Genomic DNA, 26,880 nt, shown 5'->3' with positions numbered 1-26,880 from the left:
TGATGTATATCCCTTATCTCACATGGAATTTGCAGGATCCATCTGCTCCGCAACATCACTCCTACATATGCGAAGACTGGGTTGCTACCTCTGGTGGAAAGCGCTGCTGATGCCTATACGTGTCACGAGTTCTGGTTAATCTTCAAGGACATAAAGGATAAATGTCCTGAATTGGCTAAGTATCTGGAAGAGTCTGATTTTAGGAAGTGGGCACGAAGCTATGCGCCTGCGAACATATAATATCATGACTACCAACATTGCAGAGTCTCTCAATTCTATGTTGAAGATGCCTCGTGAGTTGCCCATTATCTCTCTCCTTGAAACTATCAGATTGACGATGACCACTTGGTTTTTTGAGCGACGCGAAGCGGCTGCGAAACATAAGCACCTGGTTACTCCAAAAGTTGTTCAGAAATTGGTATCTAGGTAGGGGCCGCAATGTTGTTGAATGTGTATCAAGTTGATCGAAGCGAGTTTGAGGTGAAGAATGAAACAATGAAGTTTGTTGTTGACTTGGAGAAGCGGCATTGCACATGTAATGTTTTCGACATTGACAAGATCCCTGCATCCATGCCATCGCTGCTGCTAAGCATATCAAGAGAGATGAAAACCGTTTTGTTGATGCTTCTCACTTGACAGAAACGTGGGCTAAAGCTTATGCTGAAAGCATACATCCTGGTGAGAGTTGTCAACGTCCACCTATCCAGAGAATATTGATGAACTGTCTTGCCCACCTCCAGCTACCAAAAAGAAAAGTGGACGCCCTCCTACAAGAGAAAGAGATCCGTTGGCGAGTTTGGGGTTCCTGGATCTAAATCTCAGTCCCACAAGTGCAGCAGATGTGGCACAGGAGGGCACAAAAGATCACATGCCAGAGGCCTATGGATGAAGTTCTACATTTTTACATTTTTATCGATTATTATTTGGATGTTGGCTATTTGATGGTTACATGATATGCACAAGACCATATACATTTTTCTTTTGGAACCCTATCCTGAATAAGTATGATTTCTTACAACTTTTGTAATATACAACATTATCTTTGATCTCATTTCAATTTTTAGTTTAAACTTCTTTGCTAGAAAAAAAAAAAGTATTCAACTATTCTGGAATCCCATCCAACTTTGTAACATCCAACTTTTGTAATACAATTTTTATACTATAAATTGTATGGGTAAATTCAATTATGTGGAAGCAACTAACAGATGATTCTCCTCAGCCTAGCGGCTAAACCACGAAACCTATGATACCGAAACATTTGATCGACCCGGGTTCGACTCTCCTACGAGTAAGGTGATTTTTTTTTTTTGTTCAAAACATAATCTCAGGAATCACATTTGTCGCAATCGGAAGCCCATCCTGAACTATCAAAGATCTTTCCAATGTATTATACTATAAATTGTATGGTAAATTCAATTATGTGAAGCAACTAACAGATGATTCTCCTCAGCCTAGCGGCTAAACCACGAAACTATGATACCGAAACATTTGATCGACCCGGGTTCGACTCTCCTACGAGTAAGGGTGATTTTTTTTTTGTTCAAACATATATCTCAGGAATCACATTTGTCGCAATCGGAAGCCCATCCTGAACTATCAAAGATCTTTCCAATGTATTATACTATAAATTGTATGGGTAATTCAATTATGTGGAAGCAACTAACAGATGATTCTCCTCAGCCTAGCGGCTGAACCACGAAACCTATGATACCGAAACATTTGATCGACCCGGGTTCGACTCTCCTACGAGTAATGGGTGATTTTTTTTTTTTGTTCAAAATATATCTCAGGAATCACATTTGTCGCAATCGGAAGCCCATCCTGAACTATCAAAGATCTTTCCAATGTATTATACTATAAATTGTATGGGTAAATTCAATTATGTGGAAGCAACTAACAGATGATTCTCCTCAGCCTAGCGGCTAAACCACGAAACCTATGATACCGAAACATTTGATCGACCCGGGTTCGACTCTCCTACGAGTAATGGGTGATTTTTTTTTTTTTTGTTCAAACATATATCTCAGGAATCACATTTTGCGCAATCGGAAGCCCATCCTGAACTATCAAAGATCTTTCCAATGTATTATACTATAAATTGTATGGGTAAATTCAATTATGTGGAAGCAACTAACAGATGATTCTCCTCAGCCTAGCGGCTAAACCACGAAACCTATGATACCGAAACATTTGATCGACCCGGGTTCGACTCTCCTACGAGTAATGGGTGATTTTTTTTTTTTTTGTTCAAACATATATCTCAGGAATCGAAGAGTCTCTTCCAAACGACATCATGTAACTCAGTAACGAAGAGTTTCTTTTCGTCAAGATTGGGTGTTATATGATTGGTTATTTCAGTAACTGACTTCAATAATCGAAGAGTTCCACAATAATCAAGAGTTTATTTTAACTGACTTCAATAATCGAAGAGTTCCTTTTTGTTCTATAAATATAAGGGACGATATCAGACCTTTTATTCACTCACTTCATTTCGCTTGATATATCCTTTTGCAATACAAGTTAGTTTTCGATTTTTCTCATTTTCCATTCAATTCATGAACTTTTTTCTATTTCTATTTTATCGTAACATCTTAGTTTCGATTTTGTTGCAGGACAAAGTTTCAATGGAAGGAAGTTCAAAGAAGATGATGAAGCGTCCCATAGAGGAGGTTTACGGATGTGATGCCGCCGAAGGTTTCAAGAAGGGGAAGAAGGAAACTGTGGAACATTACAGGGCTCTTCTTCGTTTGTCCAACGAATACAGGCTATCTGAGAATGATTGGAATCTTGCATCCAGCAAAGCAAATTCAATTGCTGTCCAAATCGAGTTGCTTGAAGATATTATCAAAGCTGATGGAAAATTTGATTTAACTGCTGAGTTGGAGAAACTCAAAGAAGAGCACTCGGAAGCGGAAGGAATGCTTGCTGATGTGAAGGTCAAAGTCCCTGATTGGGATAAACTTGGCGAAAGTTGGCTCCATCATGAGTAATTTCATGTTATCGTCTTCTCTTTTTATGTTTTTAAGGACCACATTATGTTTGATTTTCAGTTTTTATTTTAAATGAATAAGCACTTTTGTTTCTCTTGTGTTGTTTCTTCAATTAACAACCTAAATAAAAAACTTGTTCAATGTTTTTCACTATTTTGTAATGGTTTGGCCTAGTGTTCTTATAACTTGGTTATCTGATTTGCTTATTTGTTTTTGGAAAGCCATCCTGAATACATAAAATGATATCCAGATTATATAAATCTATCGTCTGTGAATAAATGAGTTCACATTTACTCTGTTATCGAATAACCAACGTAGCCTAGTGGCAAGCCCTTCTACTCTTAGTGTACCCTTATCACACAATAAGTCGTGTTCGATCCCCGTTGCGTATACTCACTTTTTTTTTTGTTTTTAATTAAATATTCAAACGTTATTTTCGTTTTATTGTAGCTTTTGGCAAGTATAAGACCCTTGGTACAACGGCTGCACACTTGGATTAATCTATCGAGAGTTCACGAGTTCAATCAACATCAGATCACATTCTTTTTCATTTTTTTTTTGTAAACTTTAAAGGAATTTGTTTTTGGAAAGCTATCCTGAATACTTAAAATGATATCCAGATCATATAAATCTATCGTCTGTGAATAAATAAGTTCACATTTACTCTGATATCGAATATCCACCATAGCCTAGTGGCAAGCCCTTCTACTCTTAGTGTACCCTTATCACACAATAAGCCGTGTTCGATTCCCGTTGTGTATATTTTCACTTTTTTCTGTTTTTAATTAAATATTCAAAAGTTACAAGTTATTATCGTTTTATTATATCTTTTGGCAAGTATAACACCCTTGGCACAGCGGCTGCACACTTTGATTCATCTTTCGAGAGTTCACGAGTTCAATCAACATCGGATCACTTTCTTTTTCATTTTTTTTGTAAACTTTAAAGGAATATGCTAGGCTTTGGTGCATTTTGCTTTCTCACTCTTTTTCTGGAAACCCATCCTAAAAGTACCATAAGCATTTGACAATTCATCAATACATCCTAAAAAATTTTCAATAACAATCTAAATGAAAAAAACGTTAGGGATAATTCATTACAAACTTAAACTTAAACGTTAGGGATAATTAATATCAAAGTAGAAAAACAGTGTAGAAAACAGAACAAATATGACATTTTCACTTCCTTTGACCTTCCTGGAAATCTTTATCCATAAACTGGTCGAAGATCTCACAACATAGCTTGCTTCGTAAGTCCATCGCAGTTTCATCATTTATATTAGCCATGCTCTTCAATCCCAGTGACCTGCATTCCAGCATCTTCACAACAAAAATACCACAGTTGTATGGAAATTTTGTCTTTGGAAGCCCTTCTGCAAACTTAACTTCAAATGGACTGATATCTTCGAAATTAACCTCTTCACCAAGAAGTTCCATCTTTATGGCACTAATCAACACTGTCATAAATACCCAAAATTATACAATAAATCAATCACCAACAGACAACAAAATGAATATGTAAAAATGCATCACAATCACAAGCAGCAAGTGACAAACTTTTATTTTCTAAATTAGCTAATATTTTACCTGCCAGTTCTTGGATTTGATTAAGAGCACGTTTGATATTTGCTTTTGGAAGACCACAATGGAAGAGTGTGATTGTGTTGTCCATCAATTGTATCTCCACCCCAATATAGTGACAGCTCAACTTATCTTCAATGACACCATATATAACATCAACATCTTCCAGCCATACCTTCTTTGGATGTATTAAACCTTTCACAAGTTCGCCTACACAGCCCTCCAATAACTTTTTTTTTTCTTATGTGGCTTCCTGACAGATTCATAAGCGTACCCAACCTCTTCTAAGAATTTGACTGGTACAAAGCATGCTGGTGGAAGATTGTTGTTGCGGAACCAAGCACCTTGCTCAACCCTCTTACAATTTAGCATTTCAAATGCAACATTTATGTGCTGCCAATGTAACAATATAGTTAGAAACTTCATATAGAACTGCTATAACATGGACATCTAGCATAGCTCAACTCAACCTCTTCCTAAACATATGACACAATCAAATAGAAGACAGAACAGAGTGTTGATTACCTCTTTGTTGAGATTGTTTTCTGCATCGTCCATTTTTTGAAAGAACTCTTTTTCAATTTCTTTTCCATTGATATAAAACGGTCTGTAGTTGATAAAATTAACTAGTATCAATCGAAACTTTTACAAAATAAATTAGGAATATTTATGCGAGGACAAAAAGTTGCTTACACACGATATATGCCCCGTAGATCCATCCAGTGTGTAAGCCTTGAAAACCGAGGAAATTCAGGTGTCACAAATGGATCAATTGGAAGGATTACCTCAGGTGTTACAGGTATAGGAGGGTTTCTAGGTCGTATTGGCCTCTTCTCTTCTCGCTGTAGAAAAGGAAGCAAATCTACTGGCTGAGCATTTGCTTTCTTCTTCTTACCAACATGTGGCTTCCCCTTTAATTTAAAATAAAGACAAAAATTCAGGATCGTTTTTATCTTTATACTTGAATGCCTTCCTAATATGAAGTAAAAATATTTTTTATACCTTTTTTGCATGATCGTCTTGACTTGGTTTCACACTCTTACCCTGCTTTACTTCTATCTGTGAAACAAAACCGATATATCAAACTATTGACCTGAACTTCAATTCAAGTGGATCTTATTCATTTTTATTACCTCTTTTGCCATTTTCCCAACACCATCTTCTGATGGACCAGCTGCTTCATTTTTCTTACAAGCGACAGCCTTCGCCTTCCCCTTTTTGAATGACAAAAATTCAGATACATTTATATCTTAATTCCTAGTATGATGTATAAATATTTCATACCTTTTTATCACCATCTCCTTCACTTGGATTCACACTCTGCGTCTGCTCTTCTTCCATCTGAAAATCAATACCGAGATATTAAACAAATGACATTATTTTTCAATTCAAGTGATCCAAGGCATTTGTTTTACCTTTTTTGTCATCTCCCAAACACCATCTACCCATTTTCTTGGTTTTCGCATCTCAGAATGGTGGAAGTAAATTTGTTCTTTAGAATTGTTCAAAGAGACAAAACACGAGCCATCAAACAAAATGACTTTAACTTTTCCAGCGCACCAGGCACCATTGTCGAACGCCTCCACGTCCTGCATTAGCTCATAACTTTTCTTCGCTCCAGATCTCTCAGGTGGTGGTTGAGGACGTATTCTGTCAATTGATACACGTGTCTCAACACTCCTTTTCCTCTTCTTTTCGTCCAGAGACGGGACGAAGTACTCAACTTTCACCATCTCAACCCCATCAACCAAATATGTTGCCAACACATTTCCTGGATACCATTTATGACAAGTATTGTCATCTTGTGATGAAATCTCCACATTTGCTCCGATCTCAAAGGGATTTTGAACTCTGCTTTCTACATCCTGTGATGGTTTAGATTCAAGGATATCCAGTCATTTTGATAGTTGCTGAGTATTTATTAAAGGTTTTAATGAAAGTAATACCTTATTTTGCTCTGTTAAAAGATTTCTGCGAGCTCGGGTATTTGGCTGTGTGTCGGAAATGTTTGGTGAAATGATCTCATTCATAAGCTCGTGAGTCTCCTGAATTCAGGAATGGTTGAATGAACACGTACAAGGGCTTCCAAAAATTACTTGAAAAGTCCAATTTTTTAAAGAAGGTACCTGCTGCGTCTGAATTGGAGTAAGGACTGGAGTCTCAATATTCTGTTGAGCTATTGGAGAACCAGGTGTCTCTTTCGTGATCTCATTCATAGGCTCTCGTGTATCCTGATGTCAGGAATGGGATTATGAACACGTACCAAATTCATAATTTTATAAATACCAACAGTTTTCAAAATTATACTTGCCTCATTGTTAAGTTGTTCATCTGCTTGATCTGCATTGGCTTCACCTTGTCTGGAAGCCGTCTCATGAAATGGAGTTGTGTCAGTCTGTGCAAGTACAACAAAAATTAGGAAGGCAAGCCTAAATATGTATAACATCTTCCAAAATTACTTGACAACTCAAAACTGAATCAAGAACTAGATAAACATTAATTTTAATTTCCGAAAAAAAAGTTACCTCATTGTTTGGAGTTTCATATGAAGTAACTCTTTGTAGTTTCTCTAGGTTTGTCACACGTTCTTTAATCTGTTTCCTGTCTTTTTCAATCAAACACAAACGATCGTTCATGATCCTTAAATTATCTCCCACCATCTCGCTGATTCTGTTGATCTTTGATTCCAAAGACTCCTCCTGATACGAAGTAGAAGCTTGACTCATCCCTCCATTCCCAAACAGTAAAGATGCTCTTCTTATTTCTTCATTAGCACCGTATAGGTCTACTGACATGTTTCGCCAATCTCTAATTTTAAACTTATAACCTCTCTTGGATAAATCGGCCATGTCATCCAGATCTTTATTAGCTTCGTCTCCATGCAAACATCATCTTCTGGATCATTAGAAATAGGAGGTAGGATGCATGTGACCTTAAGCTGAAACCATAAAAATAATTAGCTTTTAAATGGAGAATCATAAGGCAAAACAGAAACAAGAAAAAAATAATGTAAAAACTTACATGATCTTTGATTTCAATTAGGAGAACATCTATCAGCTGTGGAGAAGCTATTTGAAGGTACTTCTCACACAAAAATATTGGGGTAGACGGTTGAACGCTCAGAATAGGAACAACTTGACTGAATGCATACTGTAGCAAAGGTACTGACTCAAGTATCCATATAAGAAATGCCATAGGGAACCCTTGCAAATCATAATTGTTTTTGTCGAGGCTTTTGTCGACAGCTCTCTGAAGTGATTTTAACAGCAAATTATAAGCTGTTCTCCCCCATGGGTATGTCATCAAGACATCCATATCCTGCGCTATTTTCACATAATCCAAAGTAAAAGTTGTGCCACCGTCGAGAAGGCTCTTCTGTAGTAGTATGCTCTCAATCAGGAGGAGCATTGCAAGGCAGAATCTCTCATCAGAAGCATCTTCTCTTGTGTTTCTGAGCTGCTTCTCCACGTCCTTTACTGTATGAGTACGCCCTTTTAGGAAGTCCCACTTAAATTTCTCGGTTCCCTCTCGTGGTTCTCTTGCTTCACCACTACATTTCAAACCAGTCACCATGTGGAATTCTCTTATAGAGAACCTCATTGGCTGAGCACCAAAATGGAACCATGCTTCGTGTCTCTTCACTGTCTTGATGCTTTTGGTGAGAACTGCGTGCACTATCTTAGCTGATAATTTCAAAGACCTCTCTCCAAGCTTGATCACCGGTCCCAAAAACGTCCCTCTTATTCTGTTGAACTCATCATTTCCTAGAATTTCCTTAACAGTTTTGATATAAGCAACTATCGAGTGTTGGTTTATCGATATCGTCTTCTCTGGCTCTGATCCAATCGGATACCTCAGCTCAGGCAGTGCTAGTCTTAATGGTAATGGATCTCCCATCTTGTTTCTATCCTGCGTAAACAAGAAAAATTTTATTTGTCTAAATTAATTAAAATCCAATTTTCAGGAAGGGTTTCCTGAAAAAAATACAAATCCTTCCCGAAGTCTATACACATGCTTTCACATGAACTAGAATTCTACGAATCATATTAGGTTAAAACGAGCAAGTCTATACACAAGCAAAAACCAGGAGACCAATCTCTCAGAAAGAAAACACACATAAGGTTGAATCTGCAACATACCTTCAAGAGATAGAGCTCTAGAAATGGTTTTTCTCGGAGAATAGAGAGAGCTCGCGTAAAAGATCGAGAGAGAGAGAGTTCTGGAGATGGGTTTTCGTCGGAGATCGAGAGATATGGAGATGAGAGAGAGATTCGAGAGGCGGAGACGAGTGAGATTCGAGAAGTTTGAAACGGCGAGAGTGTTGAGACGGCAAGAGTTTTGTTTTTTTTCAATCGAAATGTATTGTTTTGGAAACCTATCCTATATTAATTGGGTTAAGTATGCTTATGTAATATTCTTTAACAGATGATTCTCCTCAGACCAGCGGTTAAACCAAGGCTTTTTATAACTCAAAAGTCTCTCTATCCCCGGGTTCGATATGTGGTGGATTCAAAATCTATTTTAATTCTTTTTTGTGTTACAGTTTGGAGTTAAATAAAATTAAATGTAATCCATAACAGATGATTCTTCTTGGCCTAGTGGCTAAACTCCCACACTATCCAAATACGCAGACTCTCTCCCTCTGGGTTCGATCCTTTGTGGTTCTAAATTTTGTTGTCTGTAAACATCACAATTTTAAGCTTACCATATACATGTCCAATCCTTAGTATATAATCTCATTTCATTCTTTTTTACATTTGAAACACTTAACTTTTTTTCTGGAAACCCATCCAGAAACAATATTTTAACCTTCCAAGATATATGATACCCAAATAAAATACTTGATATCCTTCCAATCTTTCTTATGTAACCAGACGCCAACAACATAACAAAATAAACAGTCATAACTAAAACCGAGTCTTAACTAAAACAAAAAATGTTTTCATGCATCATTCTCATTTCCCAAAGCTCTCATCCACAAATTGGTTGAAGATCTCACAAGACAAGGTTCTCCTTAGCTCCAATGCATTGTCATCATTAATCTTTGTCATGTCTCCTATCTTCAATGACTGGCACTCCAGAATCTTGACAAGAAATATCCCACAGTTGAAAGGATGTTTTGTCTTGGGTAAACCTTGTGCCTGCTCAATCTCAAATGGAATCATCTTCACCTTATCTACCTCATCACCAGAAGATTCCACCAGCAGATTAGAAATCAACACTGTCATATTTAAAAATCAATATCAAGATAGAATCAGTTGAATATTTCAAACCAAGAAACAGATGAATACATCAAATACAGATTGTTTATACATACCTGCCAACTTTTTCACTTGAGGAATATCAATGCTGTTGCTTTCCTTTTGAAAACAATCATATACTGTGATTCTTTTCTTCTTCAAATGAATTTCCATCCCAATCCAGACATTGCTTTTTTTTCCAAGAGTAATCCCATACACAACATCAACATCTTCTCCCCATGTCTTCTCTGGATATACCTTCCCTCTCACAGTATCTTTAAATAAATCGTTGAAAATCTTTTTACCTTTGACCTTTTCTTTCTTGTAAGCCAAATCATCAGAGAGCAAGCAATGCAAGAACTCCATAGGTAGGAAGCACGCCTTTGGAATCTTGTAGTTGTGGAACCAAGCAGCATTCTCATTTCTTCTGCAATTTAGCATTGCAAAGGCTCCATCAATGTGCTGCAAAAAAAAAGGCAAACATTATCTAATTTGTTACTATATAATTTCCTGAAACTAAACAAATCCTTCCTGAATTTTTTTTAAAAAAAAGCTCAAGGCAAGAACATATGTAAACAAATTACCTCTTTCTTAAGGTCCTTTTTTGCATTTTCCATGCTTTGAAAGAAAGATTTCCTTATCTTATTATCATTGATTGATAGGGACCTGCAGTCGATTAAAGATTCAAAGGAATTACCAAACCTCTTATACATAAATATAAGAATATATAGACAAGGACAGAAACATGCTTACGTTTCATGCATGCCGGGCTTTAATGTCATCCAATTTTGAAGCCTTGAAAGCTTATGTTCCGCAGGAGTTGAAAACGGATCAACTGCAGGTATAATCTCAGGTATTACAGTTAAAGCCGGATTTCTGTCAGACTTGAATGGAGTTTTTGTGTCTCTAGATCGTTTAGGCACCCTCTCGCTCCTTCTTAGGAAAACATTATCCATTCCTGAATTTTGTGATGAGGCAGCAGCTTTCCTTTTCTTATCAGGCTTCACCTTTAATCAAACAATAGACACCAAGCAAAATATTATCAAATTTGTTGCAATCGGAATTTCTGGAAACCATTCCTGAAACTAAAATGTATGTATATCAAACAATTCACGTGAAGTATAATTCTAGTTATGATTTACCTTATCTGCCATCTTCCAGACTCCATCTTTCCATTCTCTATGAATTCGCAAATCTGAATGTTTGAATAGAATAGTTTCCATAGAAGTATAGAGACACACCGAGTATGTGTTATCACCAAGTACCATGCTAATTTGTCCGCTGCTCCAGCCATTGTTGTAGAAGGCTTCTACCTTATCCATCATCTCAAAGGATTTTTGGTCACTAGTTGGTGTTGCAGGACGTATTTTGTCAGCCGTGATAGTATCCTGAAGTTTCTGAAGTCTATGTTGGTCTGTGAAGAGTGTCGTGTACTCAACTGTCAGCTCCTCTAGTCCTTCACACAGTTTAAGATCAACAACCTTTCCTGGATACCATATTTCGTCATCAGTAGACAAAATTTCAACCTCTGCGCCTATTTGAAAGTGAGCTAGAAGCCTGCTTACTTCAACCTATTAAAAATGAAGATTCAGTAACATCAGCGGTTTTAAATTGTTAGAATAATAATTAAAGATCAAATATACTCGATGCATACCTCGTTTTTTTCTGAAAAATCTATAGCACTTGTCTGAAGATGCTCTGTTTGCTGAGTAATAGGCGGCATCTTCGAAACATATGTGGAAACTAGCTCAGTAGTAGGTTCTGTAGTATCCTTGAGATTTTCTTCTGCTTGATTCTGCTCTGATGGTGTCTCATCGGATTGATCTCCCTCACTTGTCTGAAGGTGCTGTGTTTGCGGAGTAAGAGGCTGTGTCTTCGAAACATCTGTGGAAACTAGCTCAGTAGTAGGTTCTGTAGTATCCTTGAGATATTCTTCCGCTTGATTCTTTCTGCTTGATTGTGAATGCTCTCCTTCACTTGTAGAAAAATATTGGGTCGCAGTTTCTGTCTCACTCTATAAGACAAAAGTAAATGGTAAGAGTTAGTTGAATAGAAAAATATTACCTAAACATTTTAAATATTTCTTCTTACCAAAGCATTCTTATTTTCTTCAATAACTAGTGCAATTAGTGAAGACAATGGAGAGGAAGGTCTGTAATGCACAGCATGTGTATCCTCCTGTAATAACAGTAAAATAAAAGAGGTAGTTATGAAGAAGTTTCTACAATTTAAAATTCAAGTTGTACTTATGAAAGACATTTCTATGCTTACCTTTTTATTGTTTGCTGAAATGATCTCAGTCAATGGCTGTGTAGCCTCATACGTTTCCTCTGTTACCGTCTGCAAAAAAAAACAAAAAAAAGTCAGGTAGGGGATCAAAAACACGTACAAAAGCTTTCAAACATTACTTGAAATCTCCAAGATTTTTTGAACATTTACCTGCTGTTTCTGAATTGGAGTAAAAACTTGAGCCTCAATACTCTTTGGAGATATTGGAGAAGAAGGTGTCTCATTCATTTCCAGTGTTTCTTTTTGCAAAACTTGAGTCTGAGCAGCAGGTGACTCAATCACAATCTGCAAAAAATATCAGGAAAGGCCATCATGAATACATTCAATTATAATTTCTAGAGTAAATATTACCTCATCATCTGGTTTTCCTTCTCCTTGATTAGTTTTGGGTGGCGTTTCATCAGTAGAGGTTTGTGTTTCCCTCTGCCAAAAATTAGAAAGGTCTATATATGTAAATCACCCAAAACTAATTGTAAACTCCAACTGTCATTGAGCATATACCTCTTTTGTCAGATTAGGAGTAAAAACTTGAGTATCAAGGGCAGGCGTGTCATCCGATGGCTCTCTCTCAATCTGTAAAAATTATCACGAAGTCAATCCAGAGTACGTTCTAAAGCTTTCAAACATTAACTTAAAAATCCAAGATTTTTTTTGACCATGTACCTGCTGAGTCTGACTTGGAGTATAAACGGGAGTTTCAATACTCTTTGGAGCTATTGGAGAAGAAGGTGTCTCATTCATTTCTACTGTTTCTTTCTGCAAAACTTGACTCTGACTAGCAGGTGACTCACTTGTTAATTTCTCTCTCACAATCTGCAAAAAAATATCAGGAATGGCCATCATGAATACATTCAACTATAATTTCTAGAATAAATATTACCTCATCATCTGGTTTTCCATCTTGATTAGGATTGGATGGCCTCTCACCGGTAGACGTTTCTGTTTCTTTCTGTCAAAAATCAGAAAAGCCTTTATATGTAAAAAAAAATCACCCAAAACTAATTTGTAAACTCCAACTGTGAAAACAATATCATTGAGCATATACCTCTTTTGTCAGATTAGGAGAGAATACTTGAGTATCAAGGGCAGGAGTTTCATCATCTGATTCATTCATTGTGTCCTGCAAAAATCAAGAATGCATTCTAGAATATGTACAAAAGCTTCCAAATATTACTTCAAAACTCAACAATATTTTATTGGTTACATACCTCATTTGTCAAATTAGGCTGTTGAGACATTGGAGATAAAGGCGTCTCACTCGATGATTGCGTGTAATCCTGCAAAAATCAGGAAGGCATTCAGGATTTTGTACAAGAATTTCCAAATATTTTCTTAAAAATTTTTGAGCATATACCTCATTTTGTTGAGACTTTGGAGATGCAGCTGATTCAATCATTGTCTCCTGCAAAAATCAGGAATGCATTCAAGAAGTACAAAAGCTTTCCAAATATTACTTCAAAACTCAACAATATTTATTGGTTACATACCTCATGTGTCAAATTAGGCTGTTGAGACATTGGAGATAAAGGTGTCTCACTCGATGGTTGCGTGTGAGACATTGGAGATAAAGGTGTCCCACTGGATGGTTGCGTGTGAGACATTGGAGATAAAGGTGTCCCACTGGATCGCTGTTTGTCAAATATTAGGAAGGCATTCAAGAATATGTACAAGATCTTCCAAAAAATACTTGAAAATGCAAATGTAAAAGAAGATGTTTTGAGAATTTACCTTTTGTGTCACGTTAGTGGGAAAAACATTGCTGTTTCCTTCCAACTCTGACACACGAGCTCTAAGATGTATGTTTTCTTCTTCCAGTAATGACATTCGATCCTTCATGCTCTTCAGATTCTCCTCCATTACCGTGATGATCCTGTTCACTTTTTCATTTACTGAATCCTCATCAATCGGAGTAGAAGCTTGGCCAGTCTCCTTATTTGCCATCATTTGAATAAGAGCATCCAATGTGTCAAATGTGTCTACACACCTATTTTCCCAGTCATCGGCTGTAATCTTGTACCCTTTCTTTGTTACATCTTTCACTGTTTCCAACTCGTCACTATATTTGTCTTCAATGGAGATATCATCTTCTGGATCATGAGGAATAGAAGGTAGTATGCAATGGACCTTCAGCTGAGAATATTTCAAAAAAAGACCAATGAGAAACATATTAAAAAGAAGAAGCCAAATAAACTGAGAAACATATACTTGGAAAAGCTTACCTTTGTATCAGCTTCAACCTGTAAAACCCTATCAAGTGATGGATTCTCTATCTCAGTGTATTTTTCACACAAGTAAGTCGGCCCAGGAACCTCAACTGTTGGTACACACTTACTGAACTTATTCCTTAGCAAAGGAATCGACTCTAGTATCCAAAGAAGGAATACTAGAGGATAACCTTGCAACTCAAATTTGGATTTATTCTCCAAATGATTCGCGACAGCGTTTTGAATTGACTTCAGGAGCACAATGTAAGCCTCTTTTCCCCATGGATATGTCATATCCTGTGCATTTTTCGCATATTCCAAAGGAAAACTCCCTCCTTTGCTCTTCCGCAATAATATGCTCTCTACCAGGATGAGCATTGCGAGGCATATTCTCTCCTCAGAAGCATCTTCTCTTGTGTTTCTGAGCTGGTCCACCACGTCACTTAACTTATGACTACGCCCCTTTAGCAATTCCCAATTAAATCTCTCGGTTTCCCTTCGTGGTCCTTCTAATGCACCACTACATTTCAAGCCTGTCATCATATGAAATTCTCTTATAGAGAACCTCATTGGCTGCGCACCGAAATGGAACCAGGCTTCATTCTCCTTGACAGAAACGATGCTTCTAGTGAGAATGGCGTAGACTATCTTTGCTGATAACTTCAATCCTCTCTCACTGAGCTTCATTACAGGTCCCAGAAATGATCCTCGGACTCTTATCATCTCATCTGGTTTTAGGATGCTTTTGACAATAGAGATATAATCTGAACCAGAGTATTGGTTGATTGCTGACTTTTCTTTTGGCTGTGAACCAATAGGATACTTCAGCTCTGGCAGTGCTAGTTTTAGAGGTACTGAATCTCCCATCTTGTTTCTATCCTGCGTAAACAAGGAAAAAAAAATTTCAAACTTTTCTGGAAGGCTTTCCTGAAATAACACAAATACAAAACAACACAAAAGTCTTCATTTGCTTCGCTTGTTAATAAGAACGAGTAACACACAAATCAAAATCAAAACGCAAGCTTCCCAAATTTTAATTCAAAAACCCTAATTTTAAAAAGTTACCGATTTTGAGAGTAGAGAGTGTGACGCTGATGATTAGATAGCCGGAGAAGATGATTATCGAGCCGGAGAAGATGATTAGCGAGCCGGAGAAGACGATTAGCGAGCCGGAGAAGATGATTCCCGAGCCGGAGACTTCGATTCCCGAGTCGGAGAAGATGATTCCCGAGCCGGAGACGACGATTCCCGAGTCGGAGAAGATGATTCCCGAGCCGGAGACGACGATTCCCGAGTCGGAGACGACAGTGCCGGTGAGGGTTTGAAGATTTCCGAGAGGAGACGACACGATTCGCGATCGAATGAAATGAAATGTTTTTTTTTTCTATTCTTATAACAAAGGGTATAAAGGTAAATTACCCCTTTAATGAAACCTATTTTTGTGACTTCTGATCCTGAGTGCTAGTTTGGGAAGGAAAACTTCAAAAGGTGCTATTATTGACAATTGCCCGGTTTATAATGCATGTGTATTTTTAAAATTAACAGGATGCCTTTCCCCGTCTGTCTTCACGCTTCTCTTCAGCCTCATAACATCTAAAAAGAAGAATAATATTTTATTAATCAGTAATATTTTTATTTGCGATACAACATTAATTTTTTTCTATAAAAATCAAATAGAAGAAGAAAAAAGAAGAGCTCTCACCTATCCTAAATCCGTTGGTATTCTTAATAAATATATTGTACAAACAAACTATTGTTTTGTTATACTGGAGTTATCTTTATATTTTTTTTTAATATTTCAATATATTAAAATTTGATAATTTTTCTTATGTCATCATAATATGACAATTAAAATATTTATTTGTGTAAATCCATTAAAATAAAAACAATTTAAGCATTAGTTTACAACATCACGTCCCAAAAAATGACAGAATTTGTATTTAAAAAAAATTGTATTTTGTATTGACATAACCAACATCAATCAAACTATAAATATTATGTGTAGCATGTGTCATGGATTGTGAATTTATGTATATACAAACTTGTTTCTTCTGTTGTTTATACAGTTTGGAGGATAAAAGAGCAAATGAACGAAAGATAACTAACACAACAGTGGCGTGGTCATGTGATCAGGTTGTAGGAGATATTCATTATGCGGTTCATACGGTAGTTCATAGTGGTGCCCTTCTTCTCCGCCGTGACTGCCGGTGAGATCTTCAATTTGAGAATTTCAACACTCTGTTCCATCTTTTTCTGCAATTTCACTGCATCATCTTGCGTTCTTTTTCCGATCATGTGTCTTAACTTCTGCATAGAAAGTACCAAGAACATGTATTGTGGTATTAGTATCACATTCTTTACCCACCGAAAAGATCAAAAGATCAACAAAAGTATGAACCAAAAGTATTCTACCGACCAAGTTTTTTTTTCAAAATAAGCAATTCATTGTATAAATCATCAAAACCATATGATAAATGTGAGAGATCCCAGAATGCCACCCAAAGAGAAGCAACAAATTTGTTATTGGGATGCTCTTTATCCAGTACTAACACATAAAGCTTCGGTAGAAACAATAAGGGAACAAAAAAAAAATCAGAACAACCAAATCGAAAGGAAAATAATCACAACAAATATAAAAAGTTTTGAACTATTATCAAAACAGATATCAGGTTGTTGATTTTACCGGAAGGTGGAGAGTGGCACAGAGGAAGAAGGGAGACTGATTGAGTGGAACCAGTGCGAGCATGTACTTCACGCGGTTTCTGACTCCCAAAGCCGCCGTAGCCGCCGCCTGAATCACCATCTACGTAGTATTGACATGCTGATCACCATCGACAACATGGCCACTGCTCCCTTCAATCTCGTTAACGCTTCTTTATGTTCGCTTGAGTTCCTCTGTAATCAGATTGATTCCAAGATGATCTTGACTGTGATGGCACCGCTCGGAGCGTGAGTTCGCCATTTTATTGGAAAAAAAAACTTTTCAAGTAAACTAACCTTTTTATAGTTGTAGATGCACCGCCTTGAACAGAGGGAAGAGGGAAGAAGCATTGAAGGAGAAATCGTGGTTGCACTGAATCAAAGGAGTTAAGAAAGGCATTAATGACAGTGAATCAATTAACCTTATAGCAGTAGAGGGGATAAGAAACAAAGACGAAACGACACCAATACATCTCGATCTAGTGTAAGGAGGATCACATAAAAAAATAAGCACTTACGTCCCTCAGTATGCTTCCATAGCCATTCTGAGACAGCGGAATCATAAGCAGCAACATGCTGAAAGGCCTTCAACGCAAGTTTCCTGCGGAATTGTTGGTCGTTCTGACCTCTTTTGAGATACTCCAAAACAGCTTAATAATCCTCTGAATCGACAACGATGAGGACATCTTTGTGGTTCTGTCCAACAACAATTATCATCAAGATATGAATATAAGAAATAAGTTTCATATGCACATACGTATACCTTAGCAGCTGCTCTAATCATAGCAGGACCACCAATGTCGATGTTCTCAATCCCATCCTAAAAACTGATCCCACCTGAATACTACAAATAACTTGTCTCAACCTTAGAAAATAAAAGGCTAATCAAATGTGTCCAAACTCACCAATTCCATTCTCATTAAGAGCTTCCATATGATGCTCCACATCTTTTCTAGCAAGGATACCACCGTGTATGTTTGGTTGCAAAGTCTTCACACGGCCATCAAGCTGAATGAGAGCTAAGCTTAATATACCAAACTACTGCTTAATCATTACCACCAGCTAAATATTGAAACTTGTCATTTCAGGGAAATGAGTAAGCGTCTCCACTTTGGTGACAGAGACTCCAGCATTCTCCAAGGTAGAGGCAGTTCCTCCAGTAGAAACAATAGTGTATCTGGAGATGAAAAAAGAATCATTTTTCAATCCATACACACTTATTAGGACAGAAACATAACTAAAAATTATGAAATAAGACATACCCTGACTCTTGAAGACCGTTGCCAAGAGTAGTTAAATTCTTCTTGTCATATAAAGATATCAAAGCTTGCTTCTTTCCTGATGTACACACGCCAATATATTAAAAACTTTATTGTAAACAAAATATAATTGAAATCAATCTCTGAATATGAACTTGCAGGTTAACACAAAAAAACAAATCAGAGGAGGCCGAGGACTGTGGATGACTCTTTAGAGCTGTCTGAGACTCTGACATGGCTCGGACCGCAACGAAACTCGGACGCATCAACTTAGAATAGACATGCTGCTTCTAGACAAAATCAACAATAGCAGATATGAGAAATAAAGACACTAAGAAGAGAAACACGTCGACACAGGGAGAGGAGAGAACTCACAGGCTGAGCAAAACGGAAAGGCGCGACGGTCTTCCCATGCAAATAGCCGCAGAGAATATCGCCAGAGCGAGCACTCACGGAGGTGGCGGCCGAGCTGAGCATATCTGGAGAAGATTAATGGAAGAAGCAGGCTTAGGTTTAGGAATTATATTTTTAACCGCCCAAAAAAAAAGATTAAAACCCAACATTAGGTATCCACAGAAAATAAGAATTAAAGCCCACTTCTTGATGACTTGACACTTTGATTGGCCCTGATTATTTTGACCATGTGGATAGTCTTAGGAAGCTTAAAAATAGCTTTTTTTATATAGTGGGATTAAATTATAGTAGATATTAAATTATTAAATATATTGTATTAGACCTAGTAGACTAGGGGTTTACTTTGGTTGTAAATTGCTAAATTTATTAAAATTCAAAAAGTGAACGTGGCAGTTAATTAGATAACTCAAATTTGTTTTAGAGAAAAAGACTAGGATAGCACCAAACCAAGTTTTTGTTCCCAAAGTAGCACTCAAGGTTCAAAGTTACAAAAATAGGTTTCATTAAAAAGGTAAATATACACTTATACCCCTTGGGTTAATTAATTCAAATCTTAGGGTTTAAAGTTAAGGAGTGGGGTTTTAGAATTATGGTTTAAAATTTTATAAAAAATAAATACTAAAATAAAAAATAAAAATTTTAAAAACAGTTTCAAAAAGTATTTTTAAATTATAAAAAGAAAATTTGAAAAAAAAATAAAAAAAATCGAAAAAAAATTTCAAAAAAAAAATTATAAAAATTTTGAATCTGAAAACATATAATCTGAATCTATAAAAAAACAATTTCATTTTTTTATTTTTATTTTATTTATATTTATTTATTTTTGTTTGTTTATTTAATTTTAAACCAATGGTATTAGAGATATTTTACCCTTTAATGAATGTCATTTTTGTGACTTTCTCATTCTAGTGCTATTTTTGAGACATAAACTTCAAAAAGTGTTATTATTGACAATTGCCCTTTGTCTTATAACTCAAGTCTTAATACATGAAATTTTTGTTGATGTAGATTTTTGATTTGAGTTATCACTTTTACAAAATGTATAACTCAAAATTATAACTCAACAATAATACATGATAACTCAAACAAAACTTCAAAATCTTAAAATTTATTCATGATTGGTATGAGTTATATGTCTAACTCAAACTAAATTATTAAGTGTAATGCATGTTACTGATCACAGCCAATAAATTATAACTTTTGGTCTGACAAACATGTGATAGATACTATAAAGTATTAAATAAGTCTTAAAAAGTTTTTGCAATAGCAATGCACAACTAGAGATTGAATCATCCAATGTAATTCTAAGACCGACGACGTATCCTTGCAGTTTGTGCAAAGATCCGGTTGAGAATAGAAACCATCTCTTCTTCCAATGCGAATACTTGGAGGAAGTATGGAGGGCTTGACGCACAAGTACGGAATATACAACTCAATAGAATCAAATACTGAAATTATTGATGGATCATACGCGAGACAAGATGACATGCTTTTTTTATTTGTTGCGTCTTTCAAACTACATTGTTCTCACTTTAATACCAAAGGAACATGAGAAAACATGGTTAACAAGCAAGTGCGTAACAGGATGATCTCTTCAAGTATATTGACAGGAGGAATATTGTTTGAAGGTGCTCTGCAAAGTTTAGTTCGCATCAAGATGAGGCCAACAAAAGTCACTTAGGTTTTATTTTTTAATTTAAACGCTTTGATAATTCAAAGTTCGATAGCAAACAAGCAGATCATTGTAAGAAAATGTTCTCGATTTGTATTAATCTAACACTTTCAGAAAAAAAAAATCTTAAAAAGATAAAAACAAAAAAGCCAGAGAACTAAGTGAATTTATTAGTTTCAAAAACCATCCACCAAAACCATTTCAAAGAAACATGCAAATCTGAAATGCTTTGGACACATATTAATGCATTGAAGGATCAGTAACTTGACCAAGGAACAGGACCAGTCCGCTGAAGTCTTCTTTGACAAGGAAGAGAAACGGGTGATCAGCCACGAAGTCATACTTCTCTTTCGGAGGCATACAAAAACCAATACTGATCTCAGCAGCAGCCGCTGCAGCTTTCGATCCCACTTCATCTACCTCAATGCAAGACTTGTGGATGATCACATCCCCCGGCAGCTCCAAACCCAAACCCTCGAGAGCTTCCGTGGCTTCAAAACCAAACTCGAATTTAAACCTCGGAACCTTGAGTTCTCCGATATATGCAGAGTGTCCAGGAATATCTCCTTCGCCACTCAAGAATCCACGAGAAGAAGCTAACCTCTCCAGCATTGCATGCAACCCATCTTTTTCATCAGGCAGATATATTTGCATAGAGAAACGGCGACGGTAGTAGTCACCACGTCCTCCCCTATAAGGTAGGTTAAGGACTTTGAAACCATCGTAAACTACGAGATCGTATCCTAAAGAGCAGCCGGACATGAAGGGAACGCCTACTGTAGTTCCATCGAGACGGTGAAAGTCTGAATCTTTTGTAAGAGATGGATCGAATTCTTGATCCCATCTTCCGTTGAAGAACAATGCATTAGCGAATATGAGATCGGTCGCAGGAGAAGCAAAGTTTTTGGGGATGAGATCAGTGATGAGTCCTTTTGTCTCCTTCTCAACCCATGAGTTCACTTCTTCAACCACTTCATGAACCTATTAAAAAAAACAAAACAACAAAGAAGTTGTTAATTCTAAAGGATTACAAATTAATTTATTAATATAATCAATATACAAGCCTAAACGGATATTTTGCCATCTTAAGTTTTTTTTACTTTTTTTCAAAGTTAATTCACGCAACATTTGTGATTTGGATTCAGACAAAAGCCTTGTGGAAGTATTTAACTTGTTGCGAAAGTCAACTAGGTTTAAAAAAATATTTACCTTGTTGCGAAAGTCAACTAGGTTAAAAGCAGCCTTATACGAGTTCTCTATAATATCCTTGAAAGAAGGATCGACAGGGACAGATTTTTCGCTCCAGACGCCGTTGGCTGCCGCGATCGTCGGACCGCCACTTGGTGTACTGTCGGCGAGGACGGTGGTTACGATCTTGGAGGAGACGGTGTTAAGCTCGTCGGTCGAAGAAGCCTGTAGTAAAGAGAGAATCTTTTCTTCGATGTCTCCGGGAGACTTGGCGGCGATGAAGCTGAGGATGACATTCATTAACGCCGGGGAAAAGAGTCGGTTAGAGGGTTTTCCGGCGGTGGTGGTGGCGATCACGTGCTTAAACAAACTCAGAACGATCTCGTTTTGCTTCCGCAGTGATTCTCGCAGGTCCATATTTTTACGGCGGGTGAAAAGGTGAATACGGAAGCCAAGATAGATTGATTAGGACGCAAAGGTGTGTATGCCAAAGTTTACGTTCTACAATCTTGTTATATAGAGGCTGAAATATCAAATTTCCAAAATTCAAAATAGATATACGTAAAACTAGATAGGAAAATCTAACCTATACTAAAAGGGTTATATGAGCATCAGAGAGTGTGTCCACGTAGGACAATTAAATCAACCAATCAGGAAGTTTCTCTACGACACGTCAGACACGCGATGACAAACCTTATTTTCCCAAAATCGAATCTGGGACCCTTTCTCTTCGTCTTCTCCGTCGTCTTCGTTTCAGGCATTACCACAATTCAATTACCATCCGTAACTCCTGAATTTAATGCGGTTAAGTCCTTTGGAGTCCCTCTCCTTCCCTCCTTATACATAGCTTCAGTGTGAAGCTAGCTATTGAGGATATACTGTTGATCTTCTCTTGGCTTGGCCTCTCCACGACCTTTGGTTTACGGACGGAAGCGATTATCACCGCCGACGTTTTTCAGGAATCACTTGGTCACTGTTGACTATCACCGTCGCTGATCGACGTCTCCATTCACACCGTTATTTTTGGTGGCGCTAAGTTCAACCCTTCCGGTCACGCAGCCTTCTATGCAGCCGATATCCCGAGTATACCCTTCTTCCCTTGACTATCAGATTGCCTGCTCAGATATACTACTAATCTAAGATCCAAAACATATTTGAAATTTCTGGACTTTGAGTCTCAAGTTTGCGTTCACTTGGGCACCGTTAGGTTTTACTGGGTTATCTTAGAACTTGAAAAAACAAAAATACGTTATTTTGGTATTTGTTTTGCATACGTTTCTTATATTTATACTGCTCGGTGATTGTTTGTCTAGATTAGTACATCAAAGAAAGATGAAGACATAATTTTTTTTATTTTGATCGAGCATGTTTTTTAAATCTTTAACTAGCAGAATTTGACTCTCTGCTCAGACTTTTTTTTGTCTTGGGTATATGATAGGAAACTTTAATAAAATCTCTTTCCCCTTGCAGAGTGGATGAGCACCTGAGCGGATTCAATCGGAATAAGTTTTTAAATTGTAATCGAGAAGGAGAAGCAGCTGTCTTCAGGGAATTTCTTACTCATGCTTCAGAAGGTCTATTTGTACTTGACCCTATGTCATACAGACTTACAGTGCATTGCCCGTTAGGTTATCACTTTCCTTAGTTATTCGTTCTATCTGTTCCACTCATTCAAATAGGGATACCCATCTCAGAGAAAGGAACACGCGGATCAACTCATGGAGAAATTGTTACAATCAGTCACTACATTTTCTCTGGACTATGAAAAAAATGTTAAAATATTGACTCATGGGTAACATCCGTTATGGTGTAGTCTTTTAATGTCACAGAACCTGATCAGAAAGTTTGTTTAGAACTTGAACTTGACGGAGCAGCCGTGCAGGTTATGAGCTGTGTTTGACACTAAAATGGAAACCATGAGATCTTGAAATGGATCGATAATATCTCAGCAGACTGTTGTATTCATGTTACCTGCATTCTGTGGTCAAGTTTCCTCGCTATTTATGCATGCTTATGGCTATCGTGTCAAACATCTACTAAGCAAACTAAGCCTTTTTTCCTTCACCATATCTTGGTTTTTCTTATTACACAGTAGCAAAGCATCCTCACGTTTTCTTTTCCCTTATGCATAGAGTAACCATATTTCTTGATTAATGCTGCTTAGTGATGCAATGTTCCTGTAAATTTAGGTTTTTCCTAAGGTCATGTGTATGTTTTATCTGACTTGGAGTCATGCATATGGAGATGGTTCAAAAATCAGGGAATTCGTTTCTAGACTTCAAATATGAAATGTGTCTCTCCGTTTCAGGGAAAGTGTTTGTTTAGCATTCACTTTAGTTTATTAAATGCGGAAACTAAACTGATATTGAGTGGCTTAAGTTTGGGGATTGTCTCTTTGTTCCCTTTATGTAATAGATGTGCTCTGCATTGGTAATTCTACCATAAGTTTGTTATGACTTATTGAGTTCTTTATCAAGTTTTGAAATCATTAAGTTTATTTTTGAATGTAAATGCTCTGTTTGTGAGCATTCAAGACTTTCATTCTTGTGCATATTGTCATGGTGCCCACAAGAAAAGTTCACGTCTGATATGTTTATTCGTGCCATCTTTTGATTCAAATTTCACACTTTTGTGTTTCTCATTATTGCTTAATCAACCTAGAACTTGAGGATCGCATGCCCGTCGGCTCCGGTGTTGTTTTTACATCGCCTATTCCCGGATTCCTACAGTTTGCTAGGAACATCTGTAGAGAGTCCATGTAACCTTTCTACACTTACCTTCAGGTAGAACTTTGATGGATCTTATTGATGCTGCTCACTCAGACCAATAGGTCTTGCGTGAGGTCATCTGGAGCAGCTCAAGGGATGGATTATGTGAGGTGGTAGAGGCTTTGGTTCACCGGTAGAAGCTCTCTTCAACTATCTAGGATCTGAATTTTGGAATACATTTGCATTATTTATGTTAAATATATATATAGCATGCGCATACACCGTACGTTTCAACACAGTTTAGTTCCTCATCAGCTTTGTCGTACAAAGAAGTTTTTAATTGAGTTTATTTAAGTGCAGCTATGTTTTTTGCTGTTCTATGTTCTTTATTATTAAAAAAAATATCTCAACATTCCTACTCAATACCAAAGAAATAACTCAAACCACAATTTAGCATTTGAGATTTACTCGCCTGATAACAAATATACACCTATCAGTGTTACAAGAAAAAACAAGTATACAACTATCTCGGTGATTGGAATATCCAACCATAACTTATATTCTTTGATTATATAGCTAGAGGTTGGTTGATTTAAAATACTAATTGATTTTATTTAGAGACATGAGAGGATTATTCTAATAAACTCTGATAATTTCTTCACAATCAACACCTGCAAAAAATGAGAGCACCAAGCAGCACATTTTCTATGTTTTCAGTTTTGTTAATAAATTCATGATTTTTTTCACATATCATCATGGAAGGTTCCATATTTAAAATTAACAAAAACGATGGGCAACCATATTTAAAATGAATATATAATCAAGACGGATTAAAAAAAATTAGTTTGGAAAAAAAAAGAAATAACAACATAAAAGGTACGTATTTTCTCTTAACCATGGACTTTCACACTCAATCAAATAATTCAAGTATTTTATCACCAACTTTTCAAAAAATAAACCAAACTAACATAAAAAAAACAAAAACACATGTATCATATGTAGTGAAAGAAACAAAAAAAAATATTTGAAAATAAATTTTCTTATAATGTTACAATTTTAATGTTTATGTTCATATGCCCAACAGTACTAAACAATTCAGATCCAACTTCTCTGAAGAAAATGACAACCATTAAAATTAATAACGGTAAAAAAACTAATGAATAAATTACAATTAATGTTAACAAGAAAACTAAATTAAACATTTATAAATCTCATAACAAAGTAGAAACTGAAAACGGAACACAAGCGAGATGAAAATCTTATTGCAAGAGAGATGATATTTTTAAATTAGGGCATATTATTTTATACAAAACTAATAAAATTGGATAGATAAAACTATCATAGATATTAGGGGGTATTATTAGGGGATTATTGTACAAAACTATCATAGATAAACGCTTAGAAATCATGATATATATTTTTATATATAATTAGTTTTAAGAAAACTATTTCGAAAATCTTATGGATGTATGTATATATATATATATATATATCAAATTTATGATAATATTTATAATAGTAAATAAAAGTACCAATATATTCAAGAAAAATGTATAACGTATAATTAAAAAAATAAACATAAAACATCTTGATTTTTTGTCTCATTTTCTCTGTGATTTCTGAAGATTTAAAAAAGGAAATAAATGATTTTATGATATAAACACGAGATCTAACATTATTGTATTCAAATAAATGTGTGAAAATGAAATTAGAAAAGGTTGCATCATAAATCCTATATAATCTCCCAATATAAAACTTACTATTAATGTGAAAATAAAGTCTATATTTGCACAGTAGAAAAAGACACAATGTTAAACAACCTAAGAATATAAACAAACGAAAATATGTACACTGTCAATATAAAAATAGAACATAACTTCTAGCGTAATAATTGTATTAGAAAAACATAGTTAATGGAGACTGGAGTTAAATATCATAACCCCCAACAATGATATACGAAAATGATTTTTTTTAAAAAAACTACGTAACTTTACACATAATATATAACCAAATTTAGAAAACAAATTCCCCGCATCGGTTATTTTAAAGAGGAAATTTTGAAGATGAAAAGAAAAAATGGATAAGCTATACTGAAAAAATAGTCAATTCAAGTCTGATCGCTACTAGAGCATGATTAATAATTCACTATAGGATTTAGGTTCCTTTCAAAGACAAAAAATTTAACCGATATTTTTTCCACAATGTATCCCTCAACAAATTACCACATTTTTGACATTGAAAAAATATGTGGGGATTGTTATTATTTTAAAAGGATAAAACAAATTTTTTCTTCAAACAAGATAATCACAAAACAAACACAATTATTTAGATTTATCCTTCTTGAACATCATTTTTACTTTATGTTTAAATTTTAACTAAATTAACTTTGTTACAACTATCTGCTTTTTATTATACTTTTATTGAATTGATCAGTCACAACTATTTATGCTATTTCACTTTGAACTAAGCAACTTCAAAAATAAAATACATTACGGTCGCTAAACATAATAAAAAGTATACTATATGGTGATTATATAATTATGGTTGTCTCACCCTATGGTCGCTAAACATCTGCTCTTATCTCGACTGGAAACAAAATGTCATTCTCTTTCAACTTATTTCCATCTTCATATTTT

At 36.0% G+C, this 26,880-nt stretch overlaps 3 protein-coding genes and 1 long non-coding RNA gene across 6 annotated transcripts; 1 reads left to right on the top strand and 3 right to left on the bottom strand.

The window, feature by feature from the left end:
- Positions 1-5,623: 5,623 nt before the first annotated feature.
- Positions 5,624-7,442, bottom strand: LOC125603628 (protein AGENET DOMAIN (AGD)-CONTAINING P1-like). The gene is made up of 5 exons (XM_048774525.1): positions 6,697-7,442; positions 6,517-6,615; positions 5,986-6,435; positions 5,855-5,911; positions 5,624-5,784 (listed from the first exon to the last, which is right to left on the bottom strand). Exons 1-5 carry the CDS (start codon positions 6,784-6,786, stop codon positions 5,671-5,673), a joined length of 810 nt encoding a protein of 269 aa, XP_048630482.1. The 5' UTR covers positions 6,787-7,442; the 3' UTR covers positions 5,624-5,670.
- A 1,837-nt stretch (positions 7,443-9,279) lies between these two features.
- Positions 9,280-15,645, bottom strand: LOC111199930. Of its 3 annotated transcripts, XM_048774520.1 has the most exons (19): positions 14,319-15,645; positions 13,828-14,229; positions 13,587-13,727; positions 13,454-13,501; positions 13,308-13,376; positions 13,145-13,219; positions 12,980-13,048; positions 12,763-12,912; positions 12,601-12,672; positions 12,451-12,522; positions 12,250-12,384; positions 12,082-12,150; positions 11,902-11,988; positions 11,465-11,824; positions 10,953-11,381; positions 10,564-10,817; positions 10,395-10,476; positions 9,888-10,272; positions 9,280-9,791 (listed from the first exon to the last, which is right to left on the bottom strand). In XM_048774520.1, the coding sequence occupies exons 1-19, from the start codon at positions 15,168-15,170 to the stop codon at positions 9,526-9,528; spliced, it is 4,017 nt and encodes a 1,338-aa protein (XP_048630477.1). In that variant the 5' UTR covers positions 15,171-15,645; the 3' UTR covers positions 9,280-9,525. The 3 variants fall into 3 exon arrangements, with proteins under 3 accessions (XP_048630477.1, XP_048630479.1, XP_048630478.1); XM_048774522.1 differs by lacking the exons at positions 12,451-12,522; positions 12,601-12,672; positions 12,763-12,912; XM_048774521.1 differs by lacking the exons at positions 12,601-12,672; positions 12,763-12,912; positions 12,980-13,048.
- A 4,794-nt stretch (positions 15,646-20,439) lies between these two features.
- On the bottom strand, positions 20,440-22,046 carry LOC111213008 (serpin-ZX-like). The gene is made up of 2 exons (XM_022714669.2): positions 21,558-22,046; positions 20,440-21,329 (listed from the first exon to the last, which is right to left on the bottom strand). Exons 1-2 carry the CDS (start codon positions 21,951-21,953, stop codon positions 20,589-20,591), a joined length of 1,137 nt encoding a protein of 378 aa, XP_022570390.1. The 5' UTR covers positions 21,954-22,046; the 3' UTR covers positions 20,440-20,588.
- A 164-nt stretch (positions 22,047-22,210) lies between these two features.
- LOC125603627 lies at positions 22,211-24,030 on the top strand. Its single transcript, XR_007335592.1, has 2 exons — positions 22,211-22,619; positions 23,007-24,030. It is a non-coding gene; the product is annotated as an uncharacterized LOC125603627 (long non-coding RNA).
- The last annotated feature ends 2,850 nt before the right edge of the window (positions 24,031-26,880 follow it).

Source organism: Brassica napus, unplaced genomic scaffold, assembly GCF_020379485.1.
Source record: "Brassica napus cultivar Da-Ae unplaced genomic scaffold, Da-Ae ScsIHWf_363;HRSCAF=573, whole genome shotgun sequence".
Taxonomy (NCBI): Eukaryota; Viridiplantae; Streptophyta; class Magnoliopsida; order Brassicales; family Brassicaceae; genus Brassica; species Brassica napus.
Note: the sequence above shows the minus strand (reverse complement) of the source record. Positions and strands in the feature narration are given on the sequence as shown.